General features: G+C 45.0%; 1 protein-coding gene across 2 annotated transcripts in view; it reads right to left on the bottom strand.

The window, feature by feature from the left end:
• The window catches only part of TBC1D22B (TBC1 domain family member 22B), a 73,977-nt gene that overhangs the window by 3,895 nt on the left and 42,143 nt on the right, over window positions 1-27,939 (bottom strand). Inside the window, exons 9-12 of one of the 2 annotated variants that reach the window (XM_003897550.4) lie at window positions 16,273-16,379; window positions 15,401-15,476; window positions 12,419-12,546; window positions 12,043-12,138 (exon numbers count right to left, since the gene is read on the bottom strand). In XM_003897550.4, coding sequence (XP_003897599.1) covers window positions 12,043-12,138; window positions 12,419-12,546; window positions 15,401-15,476; window positions 16,273-16,379 — 407 coding nt within the window. The remainder of the gene's footprint in view (window positions 1-12,042; window positions 12,139-12,418; window positions 12,547-15,400; window positions 15,477-16,272; window positions 16,380-27,939) is intronic. The other variant, XM_021937202.2, reaches the window with a different exon arrangement.

Genomic DNA, 27,939 nt, shown 5'->3' with positions numbered 1-27,939 from the left:
CTCTGGGCTGGGCGCAGTGGCTCATGCCTGTAATTCCAGCACTTTGGGAGGCCAAAGTGGGCCAATCACTTGAGGTCAGGAGTTTGAGACCAGGCTGGCCAACATGGTGAAACCCCATCTCTACTAAAAATACAAAAATTAGCCAGGCATTGTGGTGGCCGCCTATAATCCCAGCTACTTGGGAGGCTGAGGCAGGAGAACTGCTTCAATCTGGGAGGCAGAGGTTACAGTGAGCCGAGATCGCACCATTGCACTCCAGCCTGGGCAAAGCTACTCTGTGGAAATTTTGTTTACTGAAAAGTAAAAAAAACAGAAAATAAATTACCCATAACTTCACAATCAAGAGGAAGTCATTTTAAGACATTTTGGCATATTTCCTTCCAGTCCTTTTCCTACACATTTTACATGCTTGAAATAGTTTCTCTATATAATTTTGAATTTATTCAGCATTTACCATAAGCATTTCCTCTAATATTAAAAATTCCTCGTAGATATTTTCTATAACCAAAGAATTTTCCATGAGGTAAGATGTACCATAATTTACATCCTCCTCTTTTGAGCATTTAATTATTTCTGGTTTTTCACTATAAAAAATTATAATGAACATCTTTATGCACAAAGTCTTATCTTGGATTATTTCCCTAAGCCAAATTCCTAGAAATGAAATTACTATTTCAAAGGGCATAAACTTTATTTATTTATTTATTTATTTATTTATTTATTTAGAGTCAGAGTGTTGCTCTGTTGCCCAGGCTGGAACGCAGTGGCACGATCTCAGTTCACTGTAACCTCTCCCTCACAGGTTCAAGCGATTCTCCTGCCTCAGCCTCCCGAGTAACTGGGATTACAGGTGTGTGCTACCACACCTGGTTAATTTTTCTATTTTTAGTAGAGACGGGGTTTCACCATGTTGGCCAGGCTGGTCTCAAACTCCTGACCTCAGGTGATCCACCCACCTTGGCCTCCCAAAGTGCTGGGATTACAGGCATGAGCTACTGCGCCTGGCCTGCCACAAACATTTTAAAGGTCTTTAACATTCAACCAGAAAATACATTCCAGAAAAATGCCCATTTCCCTAGATCTCTACCAGCACTAAATACTCTCATTAAAAACCGCAAACTTTGCTAATGCTAATGTCTTCCCTTTGGTCTCCAAGCCAGAGAACAGTACTCAAAGCCATAAGTCACGATGGTAGTGAACCACCAGAAGACTGCACATCCTAAGGTCCCCACTCTCCCCTCCATGGTTGTTGGCATCTGCTTTCTCCAACCCTCCAGGCAAACCCCTCCAGTCACATGGTTACAGAAATTCACTCAACCAGACCAGTTATTCAACCAGTTACTGATATTCACTCAACCCAGCAGATGCTCTGCTTTTAAAAACTCTGCCTTCAGCTGATCGGAACATCTTTGGAATACTCCCTCTCACAGGAGTCATTCTCTCTTGGTTCTATCCTGGCCTCAGTCCGGTCTGCCTCAAAGCTTTTTTTGTTTGTTTTCTTTGAAAGAGAACCATCATTTCTATCTCAACTTATTTTTTAAAATGTTGACCTTGGACTATAATACATATCCCCACCCCCATGCCACCATGAATTCCCTGGCCTGTGGTCCCTTTGACTCATCTCTCCTGCTTCCTACCTCCTTCCTGCAACGTGCCCCTATCCCACAACAACTGGAAAAGGCGTTGCCTCTTTTTGCTAACATTCTCCTCAGGCAGGCAACTTCTAGCCTAAGTTAGGCAGACTCTCTTTGTAATAGTCTCAATCTTTTCTGTACCTTAGACTCTTGGGCTGTCTGGTAAACCCCATCCATCTCCTCAGAATAATGGTTTTAAATATTAATACATAAAATAAAATGCATATTAATCAAAAATTTTTTAAAGATTTGTGATATTCACCTCTGTGTGGTAAGATTTCTTTTTCTTATTTTTTGAGATGTAGTCTCGCTCTGTGGCCCAGGCTGGAGTGCAGTGGCACGATCTTGGCTCACCACCACCTCTGCCTCCCGGATTCAAGCAATTCTACTGCCTCAGCCTCCTGAGTAGCTGGGACTACAGGCACAAGCCACCACGCCCGGCTAATTTTTTTTTTAATTTTTAGTAGAGACAGGGTTTCACCGTGTTAGCCAGAATGGTCTCAATCTCCTGACCTCTTGATCTGCCCGCCTCGGCCTCCCAAAGTGCTAGGATTACAGGCGTGAGCCACTGTGACCAGCCTAAGATTTCTTACTGGAATTTTCTAAATTTTTCTATGATGGTTACATACACTTGCATAACTGATAACAAACAAGAACAGCCAACAAAGGACATAGCTCTCTAGAAGAGAATACTTTTTTTTTTTCTCTCTCTGAGGCAGAGTCTCGCTCTGTTGCCATGCTGGAGTGCAGTGGCAATCTTGGCTCACTGCAACCTCCAACTCCCAGGTTCAAGCGATTCTCCTGCCTCAGCCTCCCGAGTAGCTGAGATTACAGGTACGCACCACCGCATCTTGCTAATTTTTGCATTTTTAGTGAAGACGGAGTTTCACCGTGTTGGTCAGGATGGTCTCGATCTCCTGACCTCGTGATCTGCCCGCCTCAGCCTCCCAAAGTGCTGGGATTACAAGCGTGAGCCACCGTGCCCAGCCGAGAATATTCTTTGTTGAGATGAGATCTACCTATAATTTCCAATTCTTCCAGTCTTAACAGAAACCTCTCAAAAGCTTCCAAATAATTCCACCCCTGGACAAGTGAACGTCCCCACTTCCCCCAAGGGAAGTGACGCTTAGCCGTAAGGAACCACTCTACCACCTGGTGGCCATACCTAAAACTGCAACATCCCCACCTCTAGCCCCTACCCTAGTCTACCACCTGCTGCCCTCATGCTGCAACAATGGGAAATCCTGCCCAATGGATTAAAAAGTAGAAACTCACTTTGGGAGGCCGATTGCCTGAGCTTAGGAGTTCACGACCAGCCCGGGCAACACGGTGAAACCCTGTCTCTACTAAAATACACAAAATCAGCCAGGCGTCATGGCGTGCACCTGTAGTCCCAGCTACATGGGAGGCTGAGGCAGGAGAATTGCTTGAACCTGGGAGGCGGAGGTGGCAATAAGCCAAGATCGCGCCACTGCACTCCAGCCTAGGCGACACAGCGAGGCTCTGTCTCAAAAAAAAAAAAAAAAAAAAAGTATAAACAATAATTATGGCTGGGGGATGAAGGTGCTAATCACAAATCAGGAGCTTTTATCTAGGGGCAGAGAAGAGACACTACCAGGGCAGGGAACAACTGAAGATTTGTTACAACGCCAGTTAATGGAAGCACTTAAGTATGACATGCACTCAGATGAGATACTACAGTCAGCAGGAGAAGAAAGCTTGTAGGGCAAGCATCAGAAAGAGATTCCCAATTAATAGAAAGGGAGCAAACACCTTTTGTAGAAAACAGCTGGAAATGGCAGAAAAGGGCCAAGCATAGTTATCTGCTGAAAATCTACACAGGAAAAGGCAATATGGCAGAGAAGGACTTTGAGTCATATGTGACCGGTGGAAAAAAAACAATTAGATAAGAGGCCAAAGGTAAAGGGATAGTGGGTAATAAGCAGAGACTCTGAAAAGGGAAAGGTATAGGAAAAGTATAGGAAAATTCCACTAAAGACTGTCCAATAAAGGTGGGAGAATAATTGAGGAGGAAGAGGAAGAACACCAAAGATAATCCGTATAATGGCATTTATTGAGCACTTATTACATAACAGATGGGGCTCTAAATGTTTCACATGTACTTTGTACTAGTTTGTTTAATCCTATGAGATTAATCTCATAGGATTAATCTCATATGTATCTCTCTATGAGATACATATTATTACCTCCATTTTACAGATGAGGAAATTGAGGCACAGGGTTAAGGAACTTGCCTGGGGTCACAGGGTAGTGCTGGCCAGGCATTTGAGTCCAGACAATCTGGGCATGTGCTCACTATCACTAGACTATATACTGCCTGCCCTGGCATGAGAAGTAAGGCATAAAGTAGAAGGAACAAAAAGAAGAGAAGTCATAAAAGAGGCTGTTTGAAGGAAATCTAGAAGCATTCACTTTTTTTGTTGTTGTTCATTTTTACTTTTATTTAGTCATTAAGTCCTTGGACTCATAGTAAGGCTTGATGCCATATTGGTGTCACACTGCCAAGCAATCCAAAGCATATGTTAGCCTTCTATTTCAACTTCTTTGTTTACTAATGTATCACTGGACCCAGCAGGCAGCTCACCCAGACAATCTTAGTAAGGGATTTTGGTGCATAATAGGCCACAGTCCTTACAAAGTATCCAGTTTGTCTTACAGCTGAGAGGTGTGAACCGGCTGCAGATGTGTTACAGCTAAATTCTTGAATGGATTTTTATTATCAGTGCCACTTCTTCCTCTGCCTCTTCTTGGTCTTTCCCAGCCACCAGTGTGACCCAGCTGGTGACTAAGAGTTGACTAATTTTACTCTGCAATAAGGGCTGGCACAACCAAAGACAGGATGTATAATGATGAGCAACAAAAGAACATTAAATATGTGCTACTAAATAAGATACTGTATATAGAATCACTTTGCTGTACTGGAACATTCTTTGCAAATGTAAAGTGTATTCAAGCATGTAAAAATACCTTTCTAGTCAAATACTTTAAAACAAACCTCTTCTATTTTGAGAATCAGTGAGGAGGCAAAACATTTCCTCTGGTCCCAAGACAACTTTTCAAAAACACGTCCCTGCCATACAAGCTTGTTGAGAGTCAAACTTTTATTCAGTGGCTCTTCCTGAATCTAGGCATTTGACAAAGTTTCCTCTCAAAGAAAGCTGTGTAGTTTCCCTCAATGGCTTGTTTTTGTTCATCTGTCTAGGAATTGTGCCCTTTCTCACACCAGCTTATTTTGGGCAGAAGATCTTCAGTTCCCAGGGTTCCCTCCGAACCCTTGTGTGCAGGATTCAAACTGGCAATTCACCAAATGTCTGTAAAGACAGGGCCCCCATTTGGGCAATGTTCCACAATCGTACCCTTGAGTTCTTGCAGAAGTGGTGGGTGGATGCCATCTGGTTCAAGGGATTTATTTACATTTAGTTTATTATTGAGGTCTGGAACATCCTACGGGCTTAGCACTATTTAATAACCCTGACCTGTCTCCTACAAAAGAAACCTTCAGAGTGGGAATCTCTCCAATGGTTTCTTCCAGCTGACTCCCTTGTCATTTCACTCACTCACTCACTCAGTCACTCACTCACTTGAGATTCACTCTGTTGTCCACTGATGGCTCATTGCACCCTTGACCTCCCTGGCTCAGATGATCCTCCCACCCAACCTTCCTAAGTAGCTGGGACTACAGGTGTGTGCCACCATGCCTGACTAATTTTTAAATATTTTTTTGGAGACTGGGTCTCCCTATGCCCAGGGTGGTCTTGAACTCCTAGGCTCAAGTTATCCTCCTGCCTCAGTCTCCCAAAGTGCTGGGATTACAGGCATGAGCCACTGCACCTGGCCTCTTTTTATGTATTTAAAGAAATGTTGATTATTAGTCCTTAGAGTGCCCTGCATGGTGCTTCTCAAATTCCGTCCTGAGCCCTCTGAGGCCTTGCTGGCGCTGGCCGACATATTCCTGGGCTTCCATGTTCTGGGCTTTGCTGCTGCTGCTTTCCCGAGATGACTTTTTAGAATAGAGTGACCAGGTATTTGCTCAGGCACCTGTCCCCTCTGACTCAGGCAGACACTCTTCATAGAACTATTATCCTAGAGTTGGTTTTCAGGCCTCCTATGGGTCGCTTAATGCTGTACAGATTTTCTGCCTGCTGCTCATCTAAGTGCCCACAACTGGGCACAGCTTATGCTCGTCTACACGTGCAGTGAATTTTTGACTTTTGGAGGTGTTCCCCTGCTCCCTGTTGTAACCCCTTGGTTTTGGGTTGTAATTATGTGTGCTGCAGTGACCACAGGGGGCTTGTCATGCCTTTCCTCATCACGAACTCGCTCAACCAGTTCCTGTCCTGAGGTCTGACATTCATCTGCTTTGGGAAGTCTTCCCCAAGTCTGACATCTGCAACCTGCCTTGATGGCATATTCTGCCAATGGCTGTTGGGAATAAAAACATGTTTTTATTACAAACACCTGTGGGGATAGCAGGCCTCTCAGCACTCACAGGCTCCAGCTGTATTCCCTCAAAAGTTCCCTTTGCTTACTTCCTTTTTCTTTTTCTTTTTTTGAGACAGAGTCTCACTTTGCTGCCCTGGCTGGAGTGCACTGGTGCGATCTTGGCTCACTGCAATCTCCGCCTCCCAGGTTAAAGCGATTCTCCTGCCTCAGCCTCCCAAGTAGCTGGGATTACAGGTGTGTGCCATCATGCCTGGCTAATTTCGTATTTTTAGTAGAGATGGAGTTTCACCATGTTGGCCAGGCTGGTCTTGAACTCCTGACCTCAGGTGATCTGTCTGCCGTGGCCTCCCAAAGTGCTGGGATTACAGGCATGAGCCACCATGCCTGGCCTCTTACTTCCTTTTTCTAGGATCAGAGTGGAAACAGGAGGCCCTGACAGGTCTCTTATTGCTGGCCCAGATGGCCCTGTCCTCTGGGCAGATACAGTCCTCGTCAGGCTCCCCGTTGGGTAACAGAAGCTCCATTCACTTCCGTAGTAGTACATAACTTACATAACTGTACACTGTGGTAATGAATTGTGATTATGTAAAAACGACCCGCATCAAAATGGGTAGAAAACATCTATTTGTCTATTTGGTAGGTAGATTTGAGCACTCTTACATTGTCTCCACCATTTACTTTCCTTCCAACCTTTTGAGGGTGGACTCATGACATAAATCTTAAGCGTGCAGGTTGATGACTTTTTACATAAGTACACACCCAATTAACCACCACCCAGATGAAAACAGAGAACACTTCCTGTGTCTCAGAGACTCTTGCTCCTCCCCAGTCAACACGGCCTCCCCAGCCACTGATCTAACTGAAGCCTGAGAGCTCCACTAGGGCCCAGGCAGGGCTCTATGGCTCCACAGATAGGCCCAGAGCTGCTCTTCACCCATAACCTGCACCAGCCCTGTGGACTCCCTGCTGCAGTCCGCCCTGGAGCATTAGAGCCTCTGCTTCCCCCAGGGATGCGTGCGAGGTGATTTCAGGCCACTTGGAGGGAGAGCATGAAATGGCAGCAGGAGATCACGGATCTTTCTGGCAGTGGAAGGAGAAAAACCCAGGAGCCAGAATAGGAGGAGGTCACAAGGAAGACCCTGGGAGGAATTCTTTTTCAGTTTTTTTTTTTTTTTTTTTTTTTTTGAGACGGAGTCTCGCTCTGTCGCCCAGGCTGGAGTGCAGTGGCCGGATCTCAGCTCACTGCAAGCTCCGCCTCCCGGGTTCATGCCATTCTCCGGCCTCAGCCGGGCGAGGTGGCTGGGACGCACTGTGCGTCCCAGCTACCTCGGGAGGCTAGTTTTTTGTATTTCTTAATAGAGACGGGGTTTCACCGTGTTAGCCAGGATGGTCTCGATCTCCTGACCTCGTGATCCGCCCGTCTCGGCCTCCCAAAGTGCTGGGATTACAGGCTTGAGCCACCGCGCCCGGCCTTCTTTTTCAGTTTTAAAACAAGTTTTTGTTGTTGTTGCTAAATGTTTCTTTGTGAGGAGAAAGCCTGCTAGCAATCTCCAATGTAGGGGGATACATGGGGAAGAAGAAATCTTGAGGTGGAAACATAAGCAGATCCTTGCCTGGGAACAGCCACCATGTTAGTTTAGCTCAAGAGCTCCAGGAAGCACCTGGCAGGCCTGGGACTGACAGGCAGCAAAGCATAGTGGTTCAGAGAGTGGATTCCAGGCCTCTACCACTCACTCGGGTGACCTCGGCCTAGTTACTTTAAAAAAAAAAAAAAAAAAAAAAAGGCCGGGCGCGGTGGCTCAGGCCTGTAATCCCAGCACTTTGGGAGGCCGAGACAGGCGGATCACGAGGTCAGGAGATCAAGACCATCCTGGCTAACCCAGTGAAACCCCGTCTCTACTAAAAAATACAAAAAACTAGCCGGGCGAGGTGGCGGGCGCCTGTAGTCCCAGCTCCTCGGGAGGCTGAGGCAGGAGAATGGCGTAAACCCGGGAGGCGGAGCTTGCAGTGAGCCGAGATCACACCACTGCACTCCAGCCTGGGCGACAGAGCGAGACTCCATCTCAAAAAAAGAAAAAAAGAAAAAAAAAAAAAGCGCTAAGATTTAGCTGCTATTAGATTGAGCCTCACAAAACTGCTAATATTCAATCATTCTGATCTACAAAAACAATTGCATATGATTCAACCTAACATTATTACTACGATTCTATTACACTAGCCCAGGCTGAGGGCAGGAATTGTCGAGAGTCCCCTCCTACCACGAGAGGCTTTGACCCAGCTCTGCTGACAGCTCTCATTTCAAGCCGCCCATGGGCCCCGGAGGATCCAGCCATTCTGCTCCCAGAGTCCTGTGTGCAAATGTGCCTCAGGCTTCTTTGTCCAGCGGTCTCAGGAAGGAAACCTCTCAGTGTGATCTCCTTTGTCAGTTTTTGGTCCCTCTGCCAGGCAGTGGCCCCAGACAACTGCTTGGCCAGGGAGAAGCACGCACCCTTGCTGCTGGGGGGTTTTGCCGCAGCTGGGACCCAGCCCTTTGCCCCTGTGTTCTCTGATGCCTCATCCCAGTTTCCTCATCCAGGTCAGCAGTTTCCCCCAGTATGAACCTTGTATGGTTTACTCATTATGTTAAAAACCACTTAATTAGAAAAGTGGGTTTTTAAAGCTTGCCTCATTGCTTCCAGGACTCATGAATACACTAAAGGTAGTATTAATATCAATGATAATAAAGCGCACTGTTTTGAGGACTATGTATCAAGTACACTATTCTTAAACTGCCTCACATGTATTTGTTACTTTAATCTCATCATAGCCCAAGGAGGTAGGTCCTATTGCCCCATTTATAGATAAGAAAATGGAGGCACAGAGAAACAAGTTACTTACTTACAGCTGCATGTTTAGGAAAGTGGGAGAGCTGGGATCTGACCCCAGGCAGTCTGGCTCCAAAGACCATGGTTTAACCACTGTACTATTGTGTACAGTCCCCAACCTTGACAGGAAGCTATCTGCTTCCTCTCTGGACCCCTTACTGGCTTCCCTTATATCTGGCTCTTTTTCCCTGTTCTTTAAGTGTAACCAGTTTGCTGGTCTGCTAAAACTGCTGCAACTACCACTTTTATTTCTGTAACCACTTCACCTGGTTTTTCTTTGAGTCACTTAAGGTGGCTTTTAGCCCTAAAACTTCTCTTCCAGGCTGGGCACGTTTGGTTTTTTACAATACCTGTATTCATCTACAGAGCTTCCTTCACAGTGATTTCACCACAAGCAGCCCTTCAGCAGTTAGGATACACCTGCCTACTTTCTCTGCGAAAGTCACACCCAACAGTTCAACCTTACACAATGCTCTGTGCCCTTGTTCCTCACAACTCTGCCATGATTCTGTCTCCTAAAGGGCACTGCCTGTCTAGCCTAACACCCAGGCACATTTTCTTATCATTCATAGAATTTTAGAACTATGGAGGTGGGAGGAACTTTTCACCTTATCCAGTTTAATCGCCCATTCTATTTTGTCTGAAAGAAAGACTTGAGACTCCTCCACAAACAGGATTAATCGAGGTGTTAATAGTGCAGCAGACAATAGTCCCAATGCTGTTCTGCTGGGTATTGCCAAAAGACCGCAGACCTACCAGATAATTGAAAATGCTACCCAGTAAAGAACATCTCCAGGATTAACATAGCTGTAAAGTCACAGAGTATTGTCCTCTGTTCTGCCGATATTGTGAACTGCTAAAGGCCGTTCCAGGAATCATCTGCACCTCCCTGAGCTGATCTGGGAAGCACTTTTATCACATACGGCAAAGCTCTGAGCCTCGCTCATGATAACTAAATTAAACTTCATGCTCTTATTATCCGGCTCCACCTCAACCACATTATCAAAATGGATAGCTCATCCCGGCATACAGCCATTCCAGCCCCTTGTCCTCATTTATCCTAGAATGCCACACATGCTGCTCACTGGCAGAAGCCATGGTTCTTAATCAGTAGCCTGAAGCCTCGGCACCATGGCTAGCATCTACTCAGAAATCAACGCATCCGCTCTCCTTTTTCTTCCACAGCCCTTACTTGGGCAAGCTGGGTCCTGTCTTTCCATCTATCTACTAAACAGTCTTCTGTTCTTTTGCCGCCTAACACCAATCACAGAGTGGTAATGCTCAGGGATCACATGAGACACTGCTGATCTTCAGAACATCTACGTTATAGTTAGAACTTATAAAAGCATTCAACTTTCTCTGGCTTTTCCCCCTGCTTTTAAAATAAGTATATACCTATTAAAAACAAACAAACCAAAAAAACTCTCAGTTCAGAAATGTGCAAAGCATAAAAGCAATACACTCCCCACCCCTAACCCCAATGATTCTCTCTGGAGAGCCTGACAATCTCTCTCCTCAATCCTTATTTCCCTGACCCTGGAACAGCTCCTAGCCCACCCACCACCTAACACAGGCCCTTCTTGAGTTTTCTACATAGGGACTCTGAAGTACCCCCACCCCAGGGATTCCTGGAGGCTGTACTCTCGCTGGTCATCCCCTCTCAGCCTCCTCTGCTCCCTGACCTCTTCATGTAGTCACATAAGAGTGTGTCAGGGCTGGGGCCCTGGTCCCCTTCTCTGCCCATCCTTCCTTCCTTAGGGATCTCATCCAGTGTGTTGGCTTTAAGTAGCGTCTAGGCAAAGGCTCCTAAATTTATAGGTCCAGTCCAGATCTCTCTTTCAAACTCCAAACTCAAGATATATTTGCCTAGTCTGCATCTCTATTTAGACGTCTAATGGTACTTCAAATCCAATATGCCCGAAGCTGGACTCTTGCTGTCCCCACTGTAGCCTTCTCCATAAACTATAAAGCCATCCAGACTCACCCCTTTCTGTTGTACTCTACACCCAATTCATCAGGAAATGTTGTTGGCTCTATTTACTAAATAGATCCAAAATCTGGCCACTTCTCACACCTCCACTGTCACCATCCAAGTCCCACCACCTTCATGTCTCATCTGGAGGACTACAGTAGCATCCTGGGTGGTCTCTATTTCCACTCTTGCCCACACCTACAGTCTACATAGAAGCCAGCGTGGCCCTATTGAAACATAAGTCAGATTGTGCCACTCTCTTCTGCTCATGGCTCTCTTAGAGCTCCTCTTCCACTCAGAGTAAAAGTCAAAGTTCTTACAGTGGCTACAAAGTCCTCTGTGATCTGGGTCCCTGTGACTCTTCTGACCTCACCTCTTCCTACTCTTCGCTTGGATCACTCGGCTCCAGGCCGCACCAGTGACCGCCATGATTCCTTCCATGGCTCAGGCATGCTGCTGCCTGAGGCCCTTGCACTGGCTGTTTCCTCTGCCTAGACACTCTTCCTGCAGATGTCCAGGTGGCTCGCTCCTTCACCTTCCCCAGGTCTTTCCTCAGACGTCACCTTCTCAGTGAACCTATCGAGACTTTATTTGAAATTGCAACCTGTCTCTTCTCTATCACCTAATAAAACCTTTACCCTGCTCTACTTTTTAAAAAAATATTATTTCTTAGCACCTTTACATTCTTTTTAATTTACCATTTACTATGATGTTTACTGTATGTCTCCCCACAACTATCAGAATATGTAAGCTTTATGAGAACAGTTTCTCTCTCTGTTTCACTTCCTAATATAGCCTTTGTCTTTGATAGTGCTGGCATGTGGCAAGCATTCAATAAATGCTTGTCAATGAATGACTGAAAGATCTCTCAGGCCTGCCCAGTCACTCTGCAGCCATTCTGGCACAAAGACCATTCTCACACTGAAGAACCCTGGGCTCCAGTGACTTCCTGCCAACTAAGAGGGATGACCCCTTCAGAGCACCCCTTCTCCCTTCCTACTCCCAGCCAGGTACCTGCTGTGGCACCTTCGGTCTGCGCTGCCCACTGAGGGGCTAACTCCCATTCTAATGTTCACTCCCTGACCACGCTAAGCTCTTGGCCACTCACCTGAAAGTCCTCCTCATCCAAGATCTCTTTCCTCCACTTGATCAAGAAGGCTGCACACACATAGAGATGAAAGTGGGAGAACCCTTCTGGTTCAGACTGGGAAGCAAAAAAATAGAGTTAGGTCTCCCAGCCCTGACAAGGATTCAGCTCTGGTCCTCTCAGTTCCATTCCTACTGGGAGGAGGGAAACTCTTTCACGGTTGGGGAGATGGAGTTGTGAAGAGACTTAGCAAAGGCCCTGCCCTGAAGCTAAAGCAGACATGGAAGTAGAAAAGGGGAGAAGGGGAAACTTCTAAGCAGCTACACTCCACAACTTGGCAGGGAGCTGGACACCTCAGGGACAGCCTGGCACAGAGAGGCCAGGGAATCCCTCCTACCTGATATGTGTCCCACAGGCGGATGGTGCAGCGAAGAGGAAGCTCCCGCATAAGCAGGTTGTTCATCCAGCGGAAGGCAAACTGCAGGTATTCTACCTCGTACCTCCTGAAGTGATTATGTACCTGCTCTGAAACAGGAAGCATCATTGGGGATCATCATCCTAGGGGACTGGACCCTGAAAGGGCCACAGGAACCAAAACAGCGGCCCCCACTTCTTACTGCCCCTCTCATGGGTAAGCAGACACAGAGGGGCAGACAGGCGTCTGACTGTCCTTTATGTTTGACTCCATCATCTCACGGCAACACTGCATGGTTAACTCAGCCCAGCAGACACAACTATTTTAACATCCCACAGCGATGTTCTAGGAGCCCCACTTCCTTCGCGGGGCCGCTCTGGCCACAAAGCAGAGGATGTGAAGTTCACTTGGCTGCTCCACCTTAGTACTCATCAGAGAAGGAGCCAGAATGGAAAAGAACCATGGAGGTCACCTTGGCCACCCTCCTACTGGCAAGGAACTCCTCTTCAGCATCCCCGCCAGATGGCTAGCCAGCAGGGATGTGAACACTGCCAGCGAAAGGGGCTCACAAACTCCACTCAAGGGCAGCCTCTTCCACTGACGTATGAAGTGATTCACCAGAAAGCGCTTCACCATACTCAACAAAACCAGCTGCCTCCTGACTACCAGCCCTTGGTGTTCGTGTGGTGTTCTCAGGTAAGCCCAAATAAACCTGACTGCTGTTCTACATGACAGCTCTCCAAATAATGCTTAGTGGGATTGTTTTCTAAATTACTGTCCTCAGTCTCCTAACCTATAAAACGGGAATAATCACTCACACCTCAGAGGGTTTCAGGGAAGATAAACGAGAAAACACAAGTAAAGTGTTTACAGTGGCACCTGGCACATGGTAAATATTTCAAACAATTCTTGAAAGAAGAACTATTAACAATGGCCAGGTGCCATGGCTCACGCCTGTAATCCCAGCACTTTGGGAGGCCAAGGTGGGCGGATTGCTGAGCCCAGGAGCTCAAGACCAGGTTGGGCAACGTGGCAAAAGCCTGTCTCTACTAAAAATACAAAAATTAGCCAGGCATCATGGTGCACACCTATAGTTCCAGCAACTCAGGAGGCTGAGGTGGGAAGATCCTTTGAGCCAGGAGGTCCAGGCTGTAACGAGCCAAGATTGCACCGCTGCACTCCAGCCTGGGCGACAGAGCAAGACTCCATCTCAAAAAACAACAGTTATTTCTGGGGAGAAGAATTTAAGGGGAAGAAGGATTCCTACCTTATCACCCTGGCTGGAGTACAGTGGTGCAACCTTGGCTCACTGTAGCCTCGACCTCCTGGGCTCGAGAGATCCTTCCATCTCAGCCTCCTGAGTAGCTGGGACTACAGTCGTGTGCCACCATGCCCAGCTACTTTTTAAATTTTTTGTAGAGATGTGGTCTCACCATGTTGCCCAGGCTGATCTTGAACTCCTGGGCTCAAGTGATCCTCCTGCCTCGGCCTCCCAAAGTGCTGGGATTACAGGTGTGAGTCACTGTCCCCAGCCTGTTTAAATTTTTTTAAATGAGGAAGTATTACTTCTACAATGCAAAGAAACATCCAAGATATATATACACTTAAAAATCCACTATTCCAAAGTACTATGCCTTTATGTATCATGTATTTGTAAGGGCGGAAAAAATAAAGATAGGGCAGACAGTGGCAGAAACCACAGCATCTGCTTGTTGGAACCTGATTATGACCAGCCTCTGGCAGCCAGCTTATCCCCCAGAAGAGGGCAGCATACACCCTGTGCTAGGATAGGCTCCAGTTGAGGGATGTCAGAGACCTGCCCGCGGGGGCCCCACCGTGAGGGCTAACAGCTGGGCCAGAGTGATAAGACACAGCGGAAAAAAACATTCCACATGCGGCATATGGGAAGTAACTGTGAATAAACAAATGGGTTCAGAAGATTGAAATGCTGAGTCATAAAACAGAGTGAGTGGAACAACTCAAGGAAGGTTTTCATGAAAAGAGAACCTGGGAAAGAAGAGAGAAAGATACACAATGCTGGGGGTGGGGGTGGGCAGCAGGTTAATGAAGAAAGGCTTTGCTTGGGTGAAGCAGAAAATCCAATGAGTAGGAAAGTCTGGGAATAACATTTGTTATTTATAAATGTTATAAACAAATAACATTTGTGTCAGGACAGGCAGAGTCCTACGGGAGCTACTACAACTTAACTAGTGTTAGAGATCCCACCGACTTCTCTCCCGGGGCCTCAGTTTCTTCATCAGTCAACAGCAGAGCTTCCTGAGTTGTCCTTTCGTTCTAACATTCTACAACTCTAGGCTAAAGCTGAGGAATTCCTGTAAGGCTGTTCCTCAAAGACATGTGCCTTAGGAAGAGCCACATCTCAATTTCCCCACTCCACACAAGTCCTGGGAAGCTGTGTAAAGTCCTGCTCGGGTATCAGCCAGGCCCGAAGACTCCATGTCAAGCCCAGGAGTTCTGAGTTACATCACAACATGAAGGACAAGGCCGGACGACAGGCTGGATGCTGAAGGCAATGGAGAGTCATGGGAGGCTTCAGAGCAGAAGAGGGATGTGGCCAGAACAGAGCTGCAGAAAGATGCAGTTGTGTGACAGATAGTTTGGAAGAGAAGAGTATGGAGGAGGCAAGTCCTCTGAGAAGGAAGCTGGACCAGAGCTGTGGCTGGGGAAATGGGGAAGGGGTGTACTGAGGAGAGCTGCTGAAGGAGAACCGATAGAGACTGGTGATAGGAAACCAAGGGGAAAGAAGAACTTGAGATAACAGCACAGTTCTCACTTTGCCTTCCTGCTGAGATATGGAAGGATACTGGTGCTGCCAGCAGCACTGAGTGCACTGGAAAGGGTCATGGCTAGGAAGACAGCTGAGGAGAGGACCCACAAGTACAACCGGCTCATATCAGAATCAACTGTGCTATTGCTAGAGAACTCTTCTCCCTCTGAACCTACCATCAATCCGGCTGACAAGCTCTTCCAGTGCCTTCACCTTCTTCTGGATCCCTGGTTGTGCAAAGGTGTAGTTATCCTGCAAATGACATAGAGCCCAGGATGAACATGGACTCTAACTTGTGCTATCACCTGACATTCACTGAAACACGTTTAAAAGTTCAGGCTGTTTTCCAAAGCTAGTACCAATGGCCAGTGACAGTGTTCTGGGAAACAAAGAAATCTACAGAACAACAGTGTAGGGGGAAAGCCCAATGGAGTCCTGCAGCGTGGAAGAAACCAACATGCTTGGGGTGCAGGGCAGAAAGGAGCAGTCTACTTCAATGACAAAGCCAAGGCAACATGGAGATTTCTGCAGACTCCAAGGGACATGACACCATCACTGTTTTGTTTTTGTTTTTGTTTTGAGATAGGGTCTCACTCTATCGCCCAGGCTGGAGTGCAGTGGTGTGATCATGGCTCACTACAGCTTTGACCTCCTAGGCTCAAGCGATCCTCCCACCTTAGCACACTGAGGACCTGGTACTACAGGCACATGCCACCACGCCTGGCTAATTTTAAAATATTTTGTAGAGATGGAGTCTCTCTATGTTGCCTAGGCTGGTCTTGAACTCCTGAGCTCAAGCGATCCTCCAGTCTTGGCCTCCCAAAGTGGTGGGATTATAGGCGTGAGCCACCGTGCCCAACCCACCATTGCTGTTTGAAAGCTGTAAAGCTAATGAAGAAGGACAGAGAGGGACCAAAAGGAGGAGGAGCCATAGTGGGTGGGTGGGTGGGGGGGTGGTCCTGCCTGATACAGAAGAGCAAGAATGAAACCAAAGGCCTGCTGGGAGCCCCTGGACCTAGATGCTCCCACAAGGGCAGAAGCAGCTCACCTGGATTCCATCCAACAGCTTGCTCATGCACCAAAAGCTGTCAGCCTCAATGCTTCGCAGCATGTCTTGGGACAAGTTGGTCACATCAAAGTTCTCCACATCCTCTTCTGTAAAACAAAAGGTGAAGAAAGTCCAGAGGTCTTATCTAAAAATAGAGAGAGAAAGATAGATTCGAGTGTCTTCAACGGGGTCTTTAGCGCCAAGTGAGGACCAGGCTAACCTGATGTTAAGAAACGAGGGCCTGCCCCTCAACTCTCTGTGTCAGGTGGACAAATGTGTCCCAGGGAAGTTCTTGAAGATCTCATTACAACACTGGACAGGCCATTTCTCACACTAGTCCCCATCAGGTTCAACATATCTTTCTCTTCCTTGGTATTTGTTCACTCAGTTTTAGAAAATGATACTTCAGGTCTCATGTTCAATGAATTATACTCAGCTCCCTGAAGATGGCCTGGAAAATGTCTTTGATTTCAGCTCAGTGAGCTGTCTAGCACACTCACACTCATATGTAGGGAGAACAGCTAGGATCAGAAAGCCCCCACAGTTTAAAGGTGGAATTCCCAAGTTCTGGCAAGGCAGACCCACAGTCTTGCCACTCAGAGGAGAAGGTATGCATGTGAAGGAAGGTGAGTCAAGCCTGTGAGTGCTTCTAGGACTTAATTCCAACAAGACGGTATTTCTCAAGATGGGTTCTGCAAAACATCAATCCTACAGGACACTCAAAAAAAGGGTGGGGGGTTGGGTTCCACAGACAAATATGGTTGGGAAATGATGCATCAGATATCCCCATCTTGGAGATTAGCGAAGATCACAGAACACAAAAGGGTTTGAGAAGTTAACAGAAATTCTGCATTAAGTAAGTCTGCTTAACTTTGTTTATCCAGCATTTCCCAAGTTTATCTAGCCGCGAGACCTCTTTGGAGAGGACTATCTGTTAGCTTCTCATGGAAACCTCCCACTGAGTAACAGGAATGAGAATCTGTCTCGTCTGAGATGCAAGTGAGGAAAACATAAGCAGCCTTCCAGAAACCCGAAGAAGGAAAAGGCTATGTGATGTGTCCTTCCTAGCCGGTGTTTAACTCCCCCTTCCTGTCACAGAGAGGTGAAGTAGTAAGAAGTGCTGTGTTTGCCCAACAAGAAAGGCCTCTGTGTATGTCTGCCAGAGGCCGCACACAGAAACAGTCAAGCCCTTGAGTTCTCCACCAGACAGCTTTTCTCCTCAGACCTACAACCCCTTTTCTGGAAAGAGATGTTCACTGCAATCCCTTGCGCTACAGAGACGCAGGCATCAGAAAAAATGTATTCAGAATCTAGCTTTTTTTTTTTCTTTCTTTTTTTTGAGACAGGATCTCACTCTGATGCCCAGGCTGGAGTGCAGTGGCATGATCTCGGCTCACTGCAGCCTTGACTTCCCAGGCTCAGATGATCCTCCCACTTCAGCCTCCCAAGTAGCTGGGGCTACAGGTGCACACAACCACGCCCAGCTAATTTTTTGTATTTTTTGTAGAGATGAGTTTTTGCCATGTTTCCCAGGCTGGTCTCAAACTCCTGGACTCAAGTGATCCTCACACCTCAGCCTCACAAAGTGCTAGGATTACAGGAGTGAGCCACTGTGCCTGACCCCAGCCTTTTCATTTCTAAGAATTGTTACTAAGACCTATAACTGAACCTCCTCAAGATAACAACTCTTGGATTCTCATCCTGTTTGAAGAGCCATTTTTAACATGAACATCGAGGCTGGGGCAAAAAAAAAACCCTCTTGAGAAGGGTGGGGTGCTTTATCAGAAAAGCCATGACTCTACGAATGACCTGAAAAAAAAAAAAAAAATCCAACTTGAAGGCCAACTGCAGTTAATATACATAAAGTGCTAAATACAGTGCCTGGCACACAGTAGGCACAATATAGCTATCTTAAATGAAATTTATTAGGAATTTGTAATGACATAAAAAAGCATGTCACAGTATTAAGGAGAAAAGGGGGGAAAAAGTATTTATGGCATACTTTCGTACTGTGCATACAATATTTATGTGTTTATATCAGCACAGAGGAAAGACAAAACATCACAAGGTTTACAGTATTTATTCCCCAGGTGGTACGAATGAAGGATTTTATTTCCTTAAAGCTTTATTGGACTTTTCAAAATTTCTATAATAAGCATAATTTTTATAGTCATTTTACATGCACAGTATCTTAGAAAAAAAAAGAGCCACAATTGACTACATCTGCCATTTATCACCAAAAAAGAATAAAGAAGATTTTGTAAAACAACACTAAACTTGCAGAAACTAAAAATCTAGATAGCATATAAAGATCAATTTGAGAAATCACATTTTATTTTTATTTTTGAGACAGAGTTTTGTTCTTGTCACCCAGGCTGGAGTGCAATGGCACGATCTCAGCTCACTGCAGCCTCTACCTTCCAGGTTCAAGCAATTCTCCTGCCTCAGCCTCCCAAGTAGCTGGGATCACAGGCATGAGCCACTATGCCTGGCTAATTTTGTATTTTCAGTAGAGACGGGGTTTCACCATGTTGGCCAGGCTGGTCTCAAACTCCTGACCTCAGGTGATCTGCCTGCCTCTGCCTCCCAAAGTGGTAGGATTACAGGTGTGAGCCACCATGCCCAACTGAGAAATCATATTAAAAAAAACTCTTCCAGGAAATATTTTTCTTTTATTCCTATTATTCCTTTTATTATTTTTCTTGCATTCCTATTATTCCTTTTATTCTTTTATTGTATCCTAACTTAAACATTTACTATGTAGTGGTTTTTTTTTAATGTATGTAAGTATATATACATATTTGTTTTCTTATATATGGAAGTATATATACACATTTTAAAATATATGTAAGTAAATTTTATATATAGATCTATGGATCTAGATAGCTATATACAGATATAGATTATATATCTATAGCAATCTATAGATCTCTGTAGATACCTATAGAGATATACTTACATCTATATAGACAAAGCTATATTAAAATATAATTATATTTTATATTTATATAATATTATCTATTATATAATAATATAAATATATAATATATATTTATATTTCATATATATGAAATATAATTAAAAATTATATTAAAATAATTACATATTTTATATATTTTATAATATATATTTACATATTACATTTAAGTTGTTTTATCTAATATTTTACATTATGTTTTATATTATATTTTAATATTATATAATTAATTAATTTAGTTAAATTATATTGGGCTGTAAAACCCAGCTCAGGATCTTCCTTTGACTTTCTGCTTCATGTTACATTTCTAAGGTCTGTGTTCCTGTACATGCCTCTAGTTCATTGCTGCATAGTGTGCTTCCATCACACTTTATCCATTCCCTCAGGGATGGATATACCCAGGTTGCCTCCAACTCTTATGACCATAAACAGTGCTCCAAGGAACTGTCTCCTTTGAGAACTGCTCTGGATCACAGGCTCAGGCAGACTCTTCTCCAGGACTAACCTCACAACAATGCACAAAGGAGGAGAGCCCTTTCCCTATTCATGAGCATGACTTCTAATCCATCCTAGGCAGCAGCTCCCTCTTTATGAGAATAGGGTTGTTGGAAAAAAGTGAAACCCACAAGGAAGGATCGAGACAAAAACAACCCCCACTCCTCATACACATTTCCCAAAGGAAGATCCAGAGCTCCAAAATAAATTGAAGGGTCTCTTCCAACTTGGGCATTTTAGGATTCCAGAACATTGCAATGTAAATACAAGCAGAATTGGAAACCGCACATAGCAGGGTAAAAAAAGAGCAAGAGCCCCAGTTCCTGGGGGCAACAGGATCATCGCTGTCACATCAGCCCTAGTGACCTGTGGCTTTTTTGTCAGACAAATAGCAAGCACGTGGCTAAGAGAAGACTCTGGAGCCAGACTGCAGACCTCAAGTCCTGGCTCTGTCACTCAGTAGCTATGTGACTTTGCACAAATGACTTTACTTTCTGTGTCTCAATCCTCATGTGTTAAAGTGGTAATATCGGTACCAATGTCATAGGATATCTTATGGATTAAATAAGTTAGTTAACATATGAAAAGTGCTAACAACAGTGCCTGGCATAAAATAAGCATTACATAAATGTTAGCTGGCATAATTATTATTGTTACCAAAGGAACAAATACACTTCTATCTTAGTTAAGCCACTTTTTTTTTTTTTTGAGATGGAGTCTTGCACTGTCGCCCAGGCTATAGTGCAGTGGCGCAATCTCGGCTCACTGGAAGCTCCGCCTCCCAGGTTCACGCCATTCTCCTGCCTCAGCCTCCTGAGTAACTGGGACTACAGGCGCCCGCCACCATGCCCGGCTAATTTTTTGTATTTTTAGTAGAGATGGGGTTTCACCATGTTAGCCGGGATGGTCTTGATCTCCTGACCTCGTGATCTGCCTGCCTCGGCCTCCCAAGTGCTAGGATTACAGGCGTGAGCCACCGCGCCTGGCACTTTTTTTTTTTTTTTAATTAAGAGACAGGATCTTACATTATTGCCCAGGCTGGTCTTGAACTCCTGGGCTTAAGTGATCCTCCCACCTCAGCCTCCCAAAGTGCTGAGATTACAGGTGTGAGCCATCATGCCCAGCCAGCACTGATATTCTGGATCTATATTATTCATAGCCAAACTTAATCCTGATATACCTGCCATCCCAAAACATACTTTAAAAATAAGTCAATTTTAAAAGTTCTCTACTTCTGCGTTTCATCTTAAGGAGGAAAACCTGACTAACAACATGAGGTCATAAGTTGGTAAGGTGCCATGCTCGGTAACTGTACCCACTCCAAACCTTTAGCCATCTAGGGAGCAAAGGGAATAACAGACAAGGCACTGAACCCTATTTTGGGGCCCTGAATTGGGGGCTGTTGTTTGCCCATTAGCCCTTTGTTTTCACAGCCAGTGAGATAGCTCCCCAGCACTTCAAGAGAGTGGGAGGGAGGGTTTAGTTCTATTTTTCTGCCTGCTGGGAGGATAAAATTCAAACATTTAGTCAAAAACTGTGAGCCGAGTACACCAGCAAAAAGCAACGGAGAAAAGGAGGAGCAAATGCTCTCTGAAGGGCTTCATTCAGCATAAACAATCTGTTCAGAAGGATCATTAAGCGTCCACTTGAGGAAATTCAACATATAATTGAAGCTGAAATGGGAAACCATGCCAGCAGTGTAGTCTCGAGTGAGGGCAGCGTCTTTGGTTGTCATGACAGAGCATACAGCAGCAGGACTCAGATGGGAGGAAACGAGATTTGAAGGGATATTTTATGGCTATTTTAAGAGGCAAGGCATCCAAAAGGAGGAAACCCAAAAGCTCTTCATAAAAATCAAATTGGCCACTCTGGGCCTGACAAAGAACATGCCCATTTATTAGCTGATGAAATATACTTGAGTGATGGCTCCAGTCAACTGTTTAGTTTTCTAAGAACTCTGAGCCCCAGTCCTAAAAAATCAGCTTAATATATGCCTGAAAAATTCCCTGACAGCTTTGGGAAGAACTGGTTTTGCCTATACTGACAAGAGTAACTTGTCTATTCACTGCTCTAGGCATTTCCCAGGAACCATCTGTGATCTCAGGGCAATTTTCTAGATGTGATCTGGTGGGCCAGCATGATTCAACCTGACCAGCCGGACCAAGAGGCTCCAGCGTCTCAGCTGCAGATAGCCTTTCTATTTTCCAAAGCCTCTGGTTTACCTGATCCGGGTCCTTGTTGTTGTTGTTGTTGAACTGGACTCATAAGAATACCTTGTGTAACATTTTCTGATAATAGGCCAGGTGCTATGACTCACGCCTGTAATCCCAGCACTTTGGGAGGTCCAGGCGGGTGGATCACAAGATCAGGAGTTCGAGACTAGCCTGGCCAATATGGTGAAACCCCGTCTCTACCAAAAATATAAAAATTAGCTGGGCATGGTGGCAGGCACCTGTAGTCCCAGTTTCTCAGGAGGCTGAGGCAGGAGAATTGCTTGAACCCGGAAGGCAGAGGTTGCAGTGAGCCGAGACTGCGCCACTGCACTCCAGCCTGGGCGACAGAGAGAGAAGACTCCGTCTCAAAAAAAAAAAAAAGAAAAAAAAATGTCTGATAACAAAAGTAAATTGAGAAAAATAGAAAATCCTTTTCAACCATACATCTAAAGAACCCCTTAAAACAGGAACAAATATTTCATCCAGAAAAAAATAGTTTTAAGAAAACCATCAAGAATTCATCTTATTCTATGTAATAATTTTAAACTGGTTCAAGCGCTATATATAAACGTATTGTTGGGTGTTATGCATCTGGCATTTTCAGGCAAGTACCTCATGGGAGCAGCTGAGACAATAACAGCACTGCAAACCTGTAAGTGTGGAGAGGGTGGAGAGGCCCCTCACTAAACCTGGGAAAGCCAAACCACCTGACAAAGACAGGGGAAGCTGGTCTCTGAGAGAGATGGCCACTCCAATGAGATGGTTGGAGGAAAGACTTATTCTGAGATTCCCACGGAGAAGAGACCCACTGGGAGGTAGTTCTGTTTCGCGAGGCCCATGTTTCTGACTGTCGGAGGAGATGTGCTATTTTGAAGATGCTGCTTAGCTGACCATATAGCATTCTGACACTGTGCCTGTCAATCAGGGTGGTGACTATTAACTTGGAATAATACATGAACTCTGGCTGCTCAGTATGAGATAGCACAGGTATACATGTATCATGATGCTCTGGTTAAAATTAATTTTAAAAACCAACGTACCACCAAGTTTTCACTGTTTTCCTTAAGTTGCTGTATTACTTTTACTTTCATTTGCAAACATTAGTTGCTGCTGGTTAAGTCAGCCTCCTGACATTGGCTATAGGATCCCAGATTATATGAGCCCAAACTCTGAGTATTCGGGCTATGGGGTAAAGGAAGAGGAAGCAAAGGAAAGGCAAGGTCCAGCACATACTTAACCTTCCAGGACCTGCCCAAAGACCATTCCCAGAGATGGGCAGCCTGTTACTAAGACGCTGTGGATGTGAACAGGCTCTGGGAGGCTCAGGACCCCCAGTGCCAATGTCAGCTATTCATACCTCAACTTCTCCTGTTACGATTTCTCACTTATCCCTGGGGTCAGATAAGGGACAGAGAGCAAATGCGTACCACACCCTGCTCAGCTCACTGCCAGGGTAGAGGACCAGGCTAAGTCTTATAGTCTCAGAAATGATAAGCCACAACTTGCCCTTGGAGAGCTCACCTCCTGCAATGATAGGAAATCCAGCACTGGACACCCCACCAAACGCACACACTGTCCTCAAATGTCACTAAAAGCAGCTCAGCATCCTGGCTGGGCTATCTCCACACACTGCTGGGAAGACCCTCAATATTTCTCAGCTGCCTATCACACAGGAGACTACTTCATCTATGAAGATGGGGCCAGGAGGCAGCTTGAGTCCCAAATAGGGTGGCTGCTAAAAATTCAGCATCAAGCCCACTCCCCACCAATTCCCTCCAAACCAACATTAAAGTGGAAAGTTCTTACTGTATGATTCAATTCAGATAAAGCTTAGAAATAGGCAAAACTAATCTAGGTGTTAGAAATCAGTAAAGTAGTTACCCTTGCAGGGGCAGGGGAGGAGAGGACGGGGTAGGGACTAGGAGGGAACACAAGGGGACTTCTGAAGTCCTAGAAACGTTCCATGTCTTGCTATGGGTGCTGGTTATTTTGGGGAAGTTCATCGAACTGGGCATGTATGATAGATGCACTTTTCTAAATGTACAATTTAATATAAAGTTCACATTTTAAAAAGCAGAAAAGGAATATCCTCTTGAGACAATAATAAAGTTTGTCCAGTTTCATCTTTGGCCTAGCCAGACAGGGAAGAACAGACTGGATGAGCTGATGTCATGTGCAAAGAGTCAGATGTAAGATGGAGGATGCCGCCTCCCAGGACTACAGCAGTGCCCTGCACGTGTGGGTGCTCATCAAAGACTTGTTGACTAAGTGGTGGTGCTCCACCTCCATCTCTTAGGGGAGAGAGAACTTCGGCTAATTTGGCACAGAATCAGAAAAGTGTAACTCACTGCCCTCCAGTGGCCAAGCCTGGTGAAGCTGTACTCATTTCTGAGTATTCTGCAGTTATCATGGAATTTTCATTCTCTCATTCATCTGGACATGTGTGGAATGCCTATTTTGGACGCCAAAATGAAGGTACTGGGGATATGAAGATGTTTAAAATACTCTTTGGTCTCAAAAGTGCCATGGGAGAAATCTACAGAGTGACAGAAATAGCAATACTGGATGCCGGGGGTCAGGGGGACCCCAGGGAAGGCTTCTAAGAGGAAGGGGAGTCTTAAAGGGTACACAAAAATTAGCTCAGGAGATAAAGAGGTGGTGCAGGACAAGGCTTTACATTTACAATGTCCATTTTGGATTGCTGAGTTTGAGGGGTGAAGCAGAGAGCAGGTCACAGGGCCTTTGCATGCCAAGTTAGAAAACCTGGACATTTAACCTATAGGTGATGGAAGGATTTTTGTCAGAGGAGTTGTATGGGTGAGTCTGTGTTTGAATGGTGTGGAAGATTGGTGTGAAGGAGATAAAACCGGGGGTGAGAAAACATGCTTGGCTGGTTCAGCAATCCAGGCCTGACCTGGGGCATGCATAGTGGGAATGAAGAAGCAGCATATCAAGAAACATTTAGGACGTAAAATCATCAGAGCTTTGTAAATGATTGGATATCAAAGAGCAAGGAAACAGAATCATGAAGAATTCTTAGCATTTCTGACTTAGGTGACAGGAAATGCTGCCAACTAAGAGAAAAGGGTGCCTGGGTAAGGGAAGGAGAAGAGCCAAATACAGAGTCTGAGGAGCCTAGGAATAGCAAAGATTGCCTAAAAATAACTGTTCCCTTCTTCCTCCTCGGTAACAGGACCCCTAAGGGTATTGGCCACCTAAGACAGACTGTTTCTCAGCCACACTTGCTGCTAGGTGTGTCCACAAGATTAAGTGCAGACAAAAGAGAATCAAGCCCCAGAGTCATGCACCGCTTTCAGAAATGTTCTTAAACAGAACAAGTATGCCTTGCTTCCTTTCCTTCTCTATACTGGTTGGAATATAGATGTGATGGCTGGAGCACAAACAGCTCTTGGATCATGAGAAAGAAACCACATGCTGAAGATTGCAGAATGAGAGAGAGGAACCTGGATCTCTGATATTTTGGAGCAGCAGATAAGCCCCAGATTACTTACCTCTGGACTTTTAATGTGAGAGAAATAAGCTTTTCCATCTTACTTAAGGAACTGTTACTTGGGTTCCCTGTTATGTGTAGCCTAGCTAATCCTAAGTGATCATCTATGACATAATCACGTGGAATGTCATGCAGGGAACTGGACACAAGTCAGAGGTCTGCGGAGGACTTCCTTTCTGAGAGTTCCACTGCCATCATGCTTCCAGGCAAAATCTACGGTGAAAATCCTATTGTGCTGTTTCATGCAGAGGAAAAGAGAAAAGGTTACTTGATAACTGGTGTTGCATTTTGTACCTAAAAATATCATCAGATATCACTCTTCTTTTGAAATAGGAAACATCATGAGTCCTGCTCTTCTACATGACTTCCTTATATGAATCACTTCTGTTGTTCCTGTTAAGCAGTTTATTTTGATGACGGCAACATGGTCAATTGGACCTTAGTAGTTCAGAGCTAGGCTAATATTGCCTAAGCCTAAAAGCTCTTGGAGGAAAGAGTTTAGAATTATACCAGTCTCAGAGATAAGATTCCAGAGACTTTATCTCCCCAGGGGTGACTCCGCACACCTGCAGCACTGTCACCACTAGACCCAGACACAGCTGGCTTATCTGCAGAGGACCCACTTTTACAGGAGCAGCTGGCTTCAGCAGATAAAGAAGCTGCTTGGCGGCAAGGCTAGAGCTATAGACAACTTCTCTATCAACTCACAGGGGAATCACTGGAACTCACTGTTTCCAACTACTTTACAACAAACATGGCATAAAGCATGAAGCAGGCTCAGGTACTAATTTTTAAAAGTGATAGAGGTGGTAGAGAATAGGTAGGGGAAGAGATATGACAGAAGCCAAATAACGTCCCAGTGGCGTGTGGACCCCATGACTCTACTAGGGCAGATCCCCCATGCTATGATTCAGTGAGATGGGGCAGTGGGGTAAGGCTGCCTGGAGAGACCTGCCCAGGACAATGAGGGCAACTGCTGGCCTGTTCCATGAGAAAGACACTTGAGGCTTCCTACAGTAGGGAGAGTCACACCAGGAGAACCATAGAAAAAACATTTGACAGCAGCTGCCTCATCCAGATATGCCACCATGAGAGAAGTACAGAGGAGAAGCATTATGGCCCAGACAAAAAAATGATGCTTGATGGCCACAATGTTGTATCTACGTCTGTTCAAGAAACGCGTGAGGGTGAGAAGTCTGTATTTCTCTGAAATTTAATTTATATCCAGCAAGTGACAGGTAAATAAGATGAAGTACATCCATATAATAGAATATTTGGCCATAGAAAAGAATGAAGTACTGACACGTGCTACAACATGAATGAATTTTGAAGATATTACGCTAAATAAAAGAAGCCAGACACAAAAGACTCCATATTGTGTGGTTCCATTTATATAAAATGTCCAGAATAGGGAAATCCCTAGATACAGATTAGTGGTTGCCCAGGGATACAGGGGCTGGGAGGCTTAGGGGTGATGGCTAAAGAGTACGAGTGTTCTTTTTGGGGTGATAAAAAATGTTTTAAAATTGATTGTGGTGATATACAACTCTGTAAATATACTAAAAATTATTCACTGTACCCTTTAAATGAGTAAACTGTTTGGCATATGAAGTCCATCCCAATAAAGCTGTTACCAAAACCCCCACAAAAATGGTAACTTATAAATTTATTGCAACTCCAATAAAAACTGTATTAATAAAAGGTTCCCCACTCCTAAATTTGATAAAAGTTGATTCTCAAGCTCAACTGGATGAACCTGGAAGACATTATGCAAAGTAAAAGTTGGTTTACAAAAGGACACATGCTGTACGAATCCACTTACATGAGGTATCTAAAATAGTCACAAACATAGAAACAGACAGAGTGGTGGCTGCCAGGGGCTGGGGGAAGGGGAAATAGAGGGCTGATGTTCAGAGGGTACAAATTTGATAACTGTGTGCAAAATGAGTATGTTCTAGAGATCTGCTGTACAACAATGTGCCCATAGCTAGTGATACTGTATTGTGCACTTCAAAATTTGTTAAGAGGGTAGACCTCGTGTTAAGTGCTCTTATCACTGTAAGAAAAAGATAAAAAATAAACAAAACTGAAAAATAAAGAAGTTCATCTGGAAGAACAACCAAGACAGTATTTTTTGAAAGGATAATGAAAGAGACTGGCACTGGGGTGGGCAGGGGGGCGGAATTAAAAGAAAAAAGCCACTAATAAAAAATAATTGGCCAGGTGCAGTGGCTCATACCTGTAATCCCAGCGCTTTGGGAGGTCGAGGTGGGTGAATCACTTGAGGCCGGGAGTTCCAGACCAGCCTGGCCAACAGGGTAAAACCCCGTCTCTACTCAAAAACACAAAAATTAGCCAGGCATAGTGGCGCATGCCTATAGTCCCAGCTACTAGGGAGGCTGAGGTGCGAGGATAGCCTGAATCCAGGAGATGAAAGTTGCAGTGAGCCGGGATTGCGCCATTGCACTTTA

This window comes from Papio anubis, chromosome 6, assembly GCF_008728515.1.
Source record: "Papio anubis isolate 15944 chromosome 6, Panubis1.0, whole genome shotgun sequence".
Lineage (NCBI taxonomy): Eukaryota > Metazoa > Chordata > Mammalia > Primates > Cercopithecidae > Papio > Papio anubis.
This window is presented reverse-complemented; position numbering and strand designations above follow the sequence as displayed.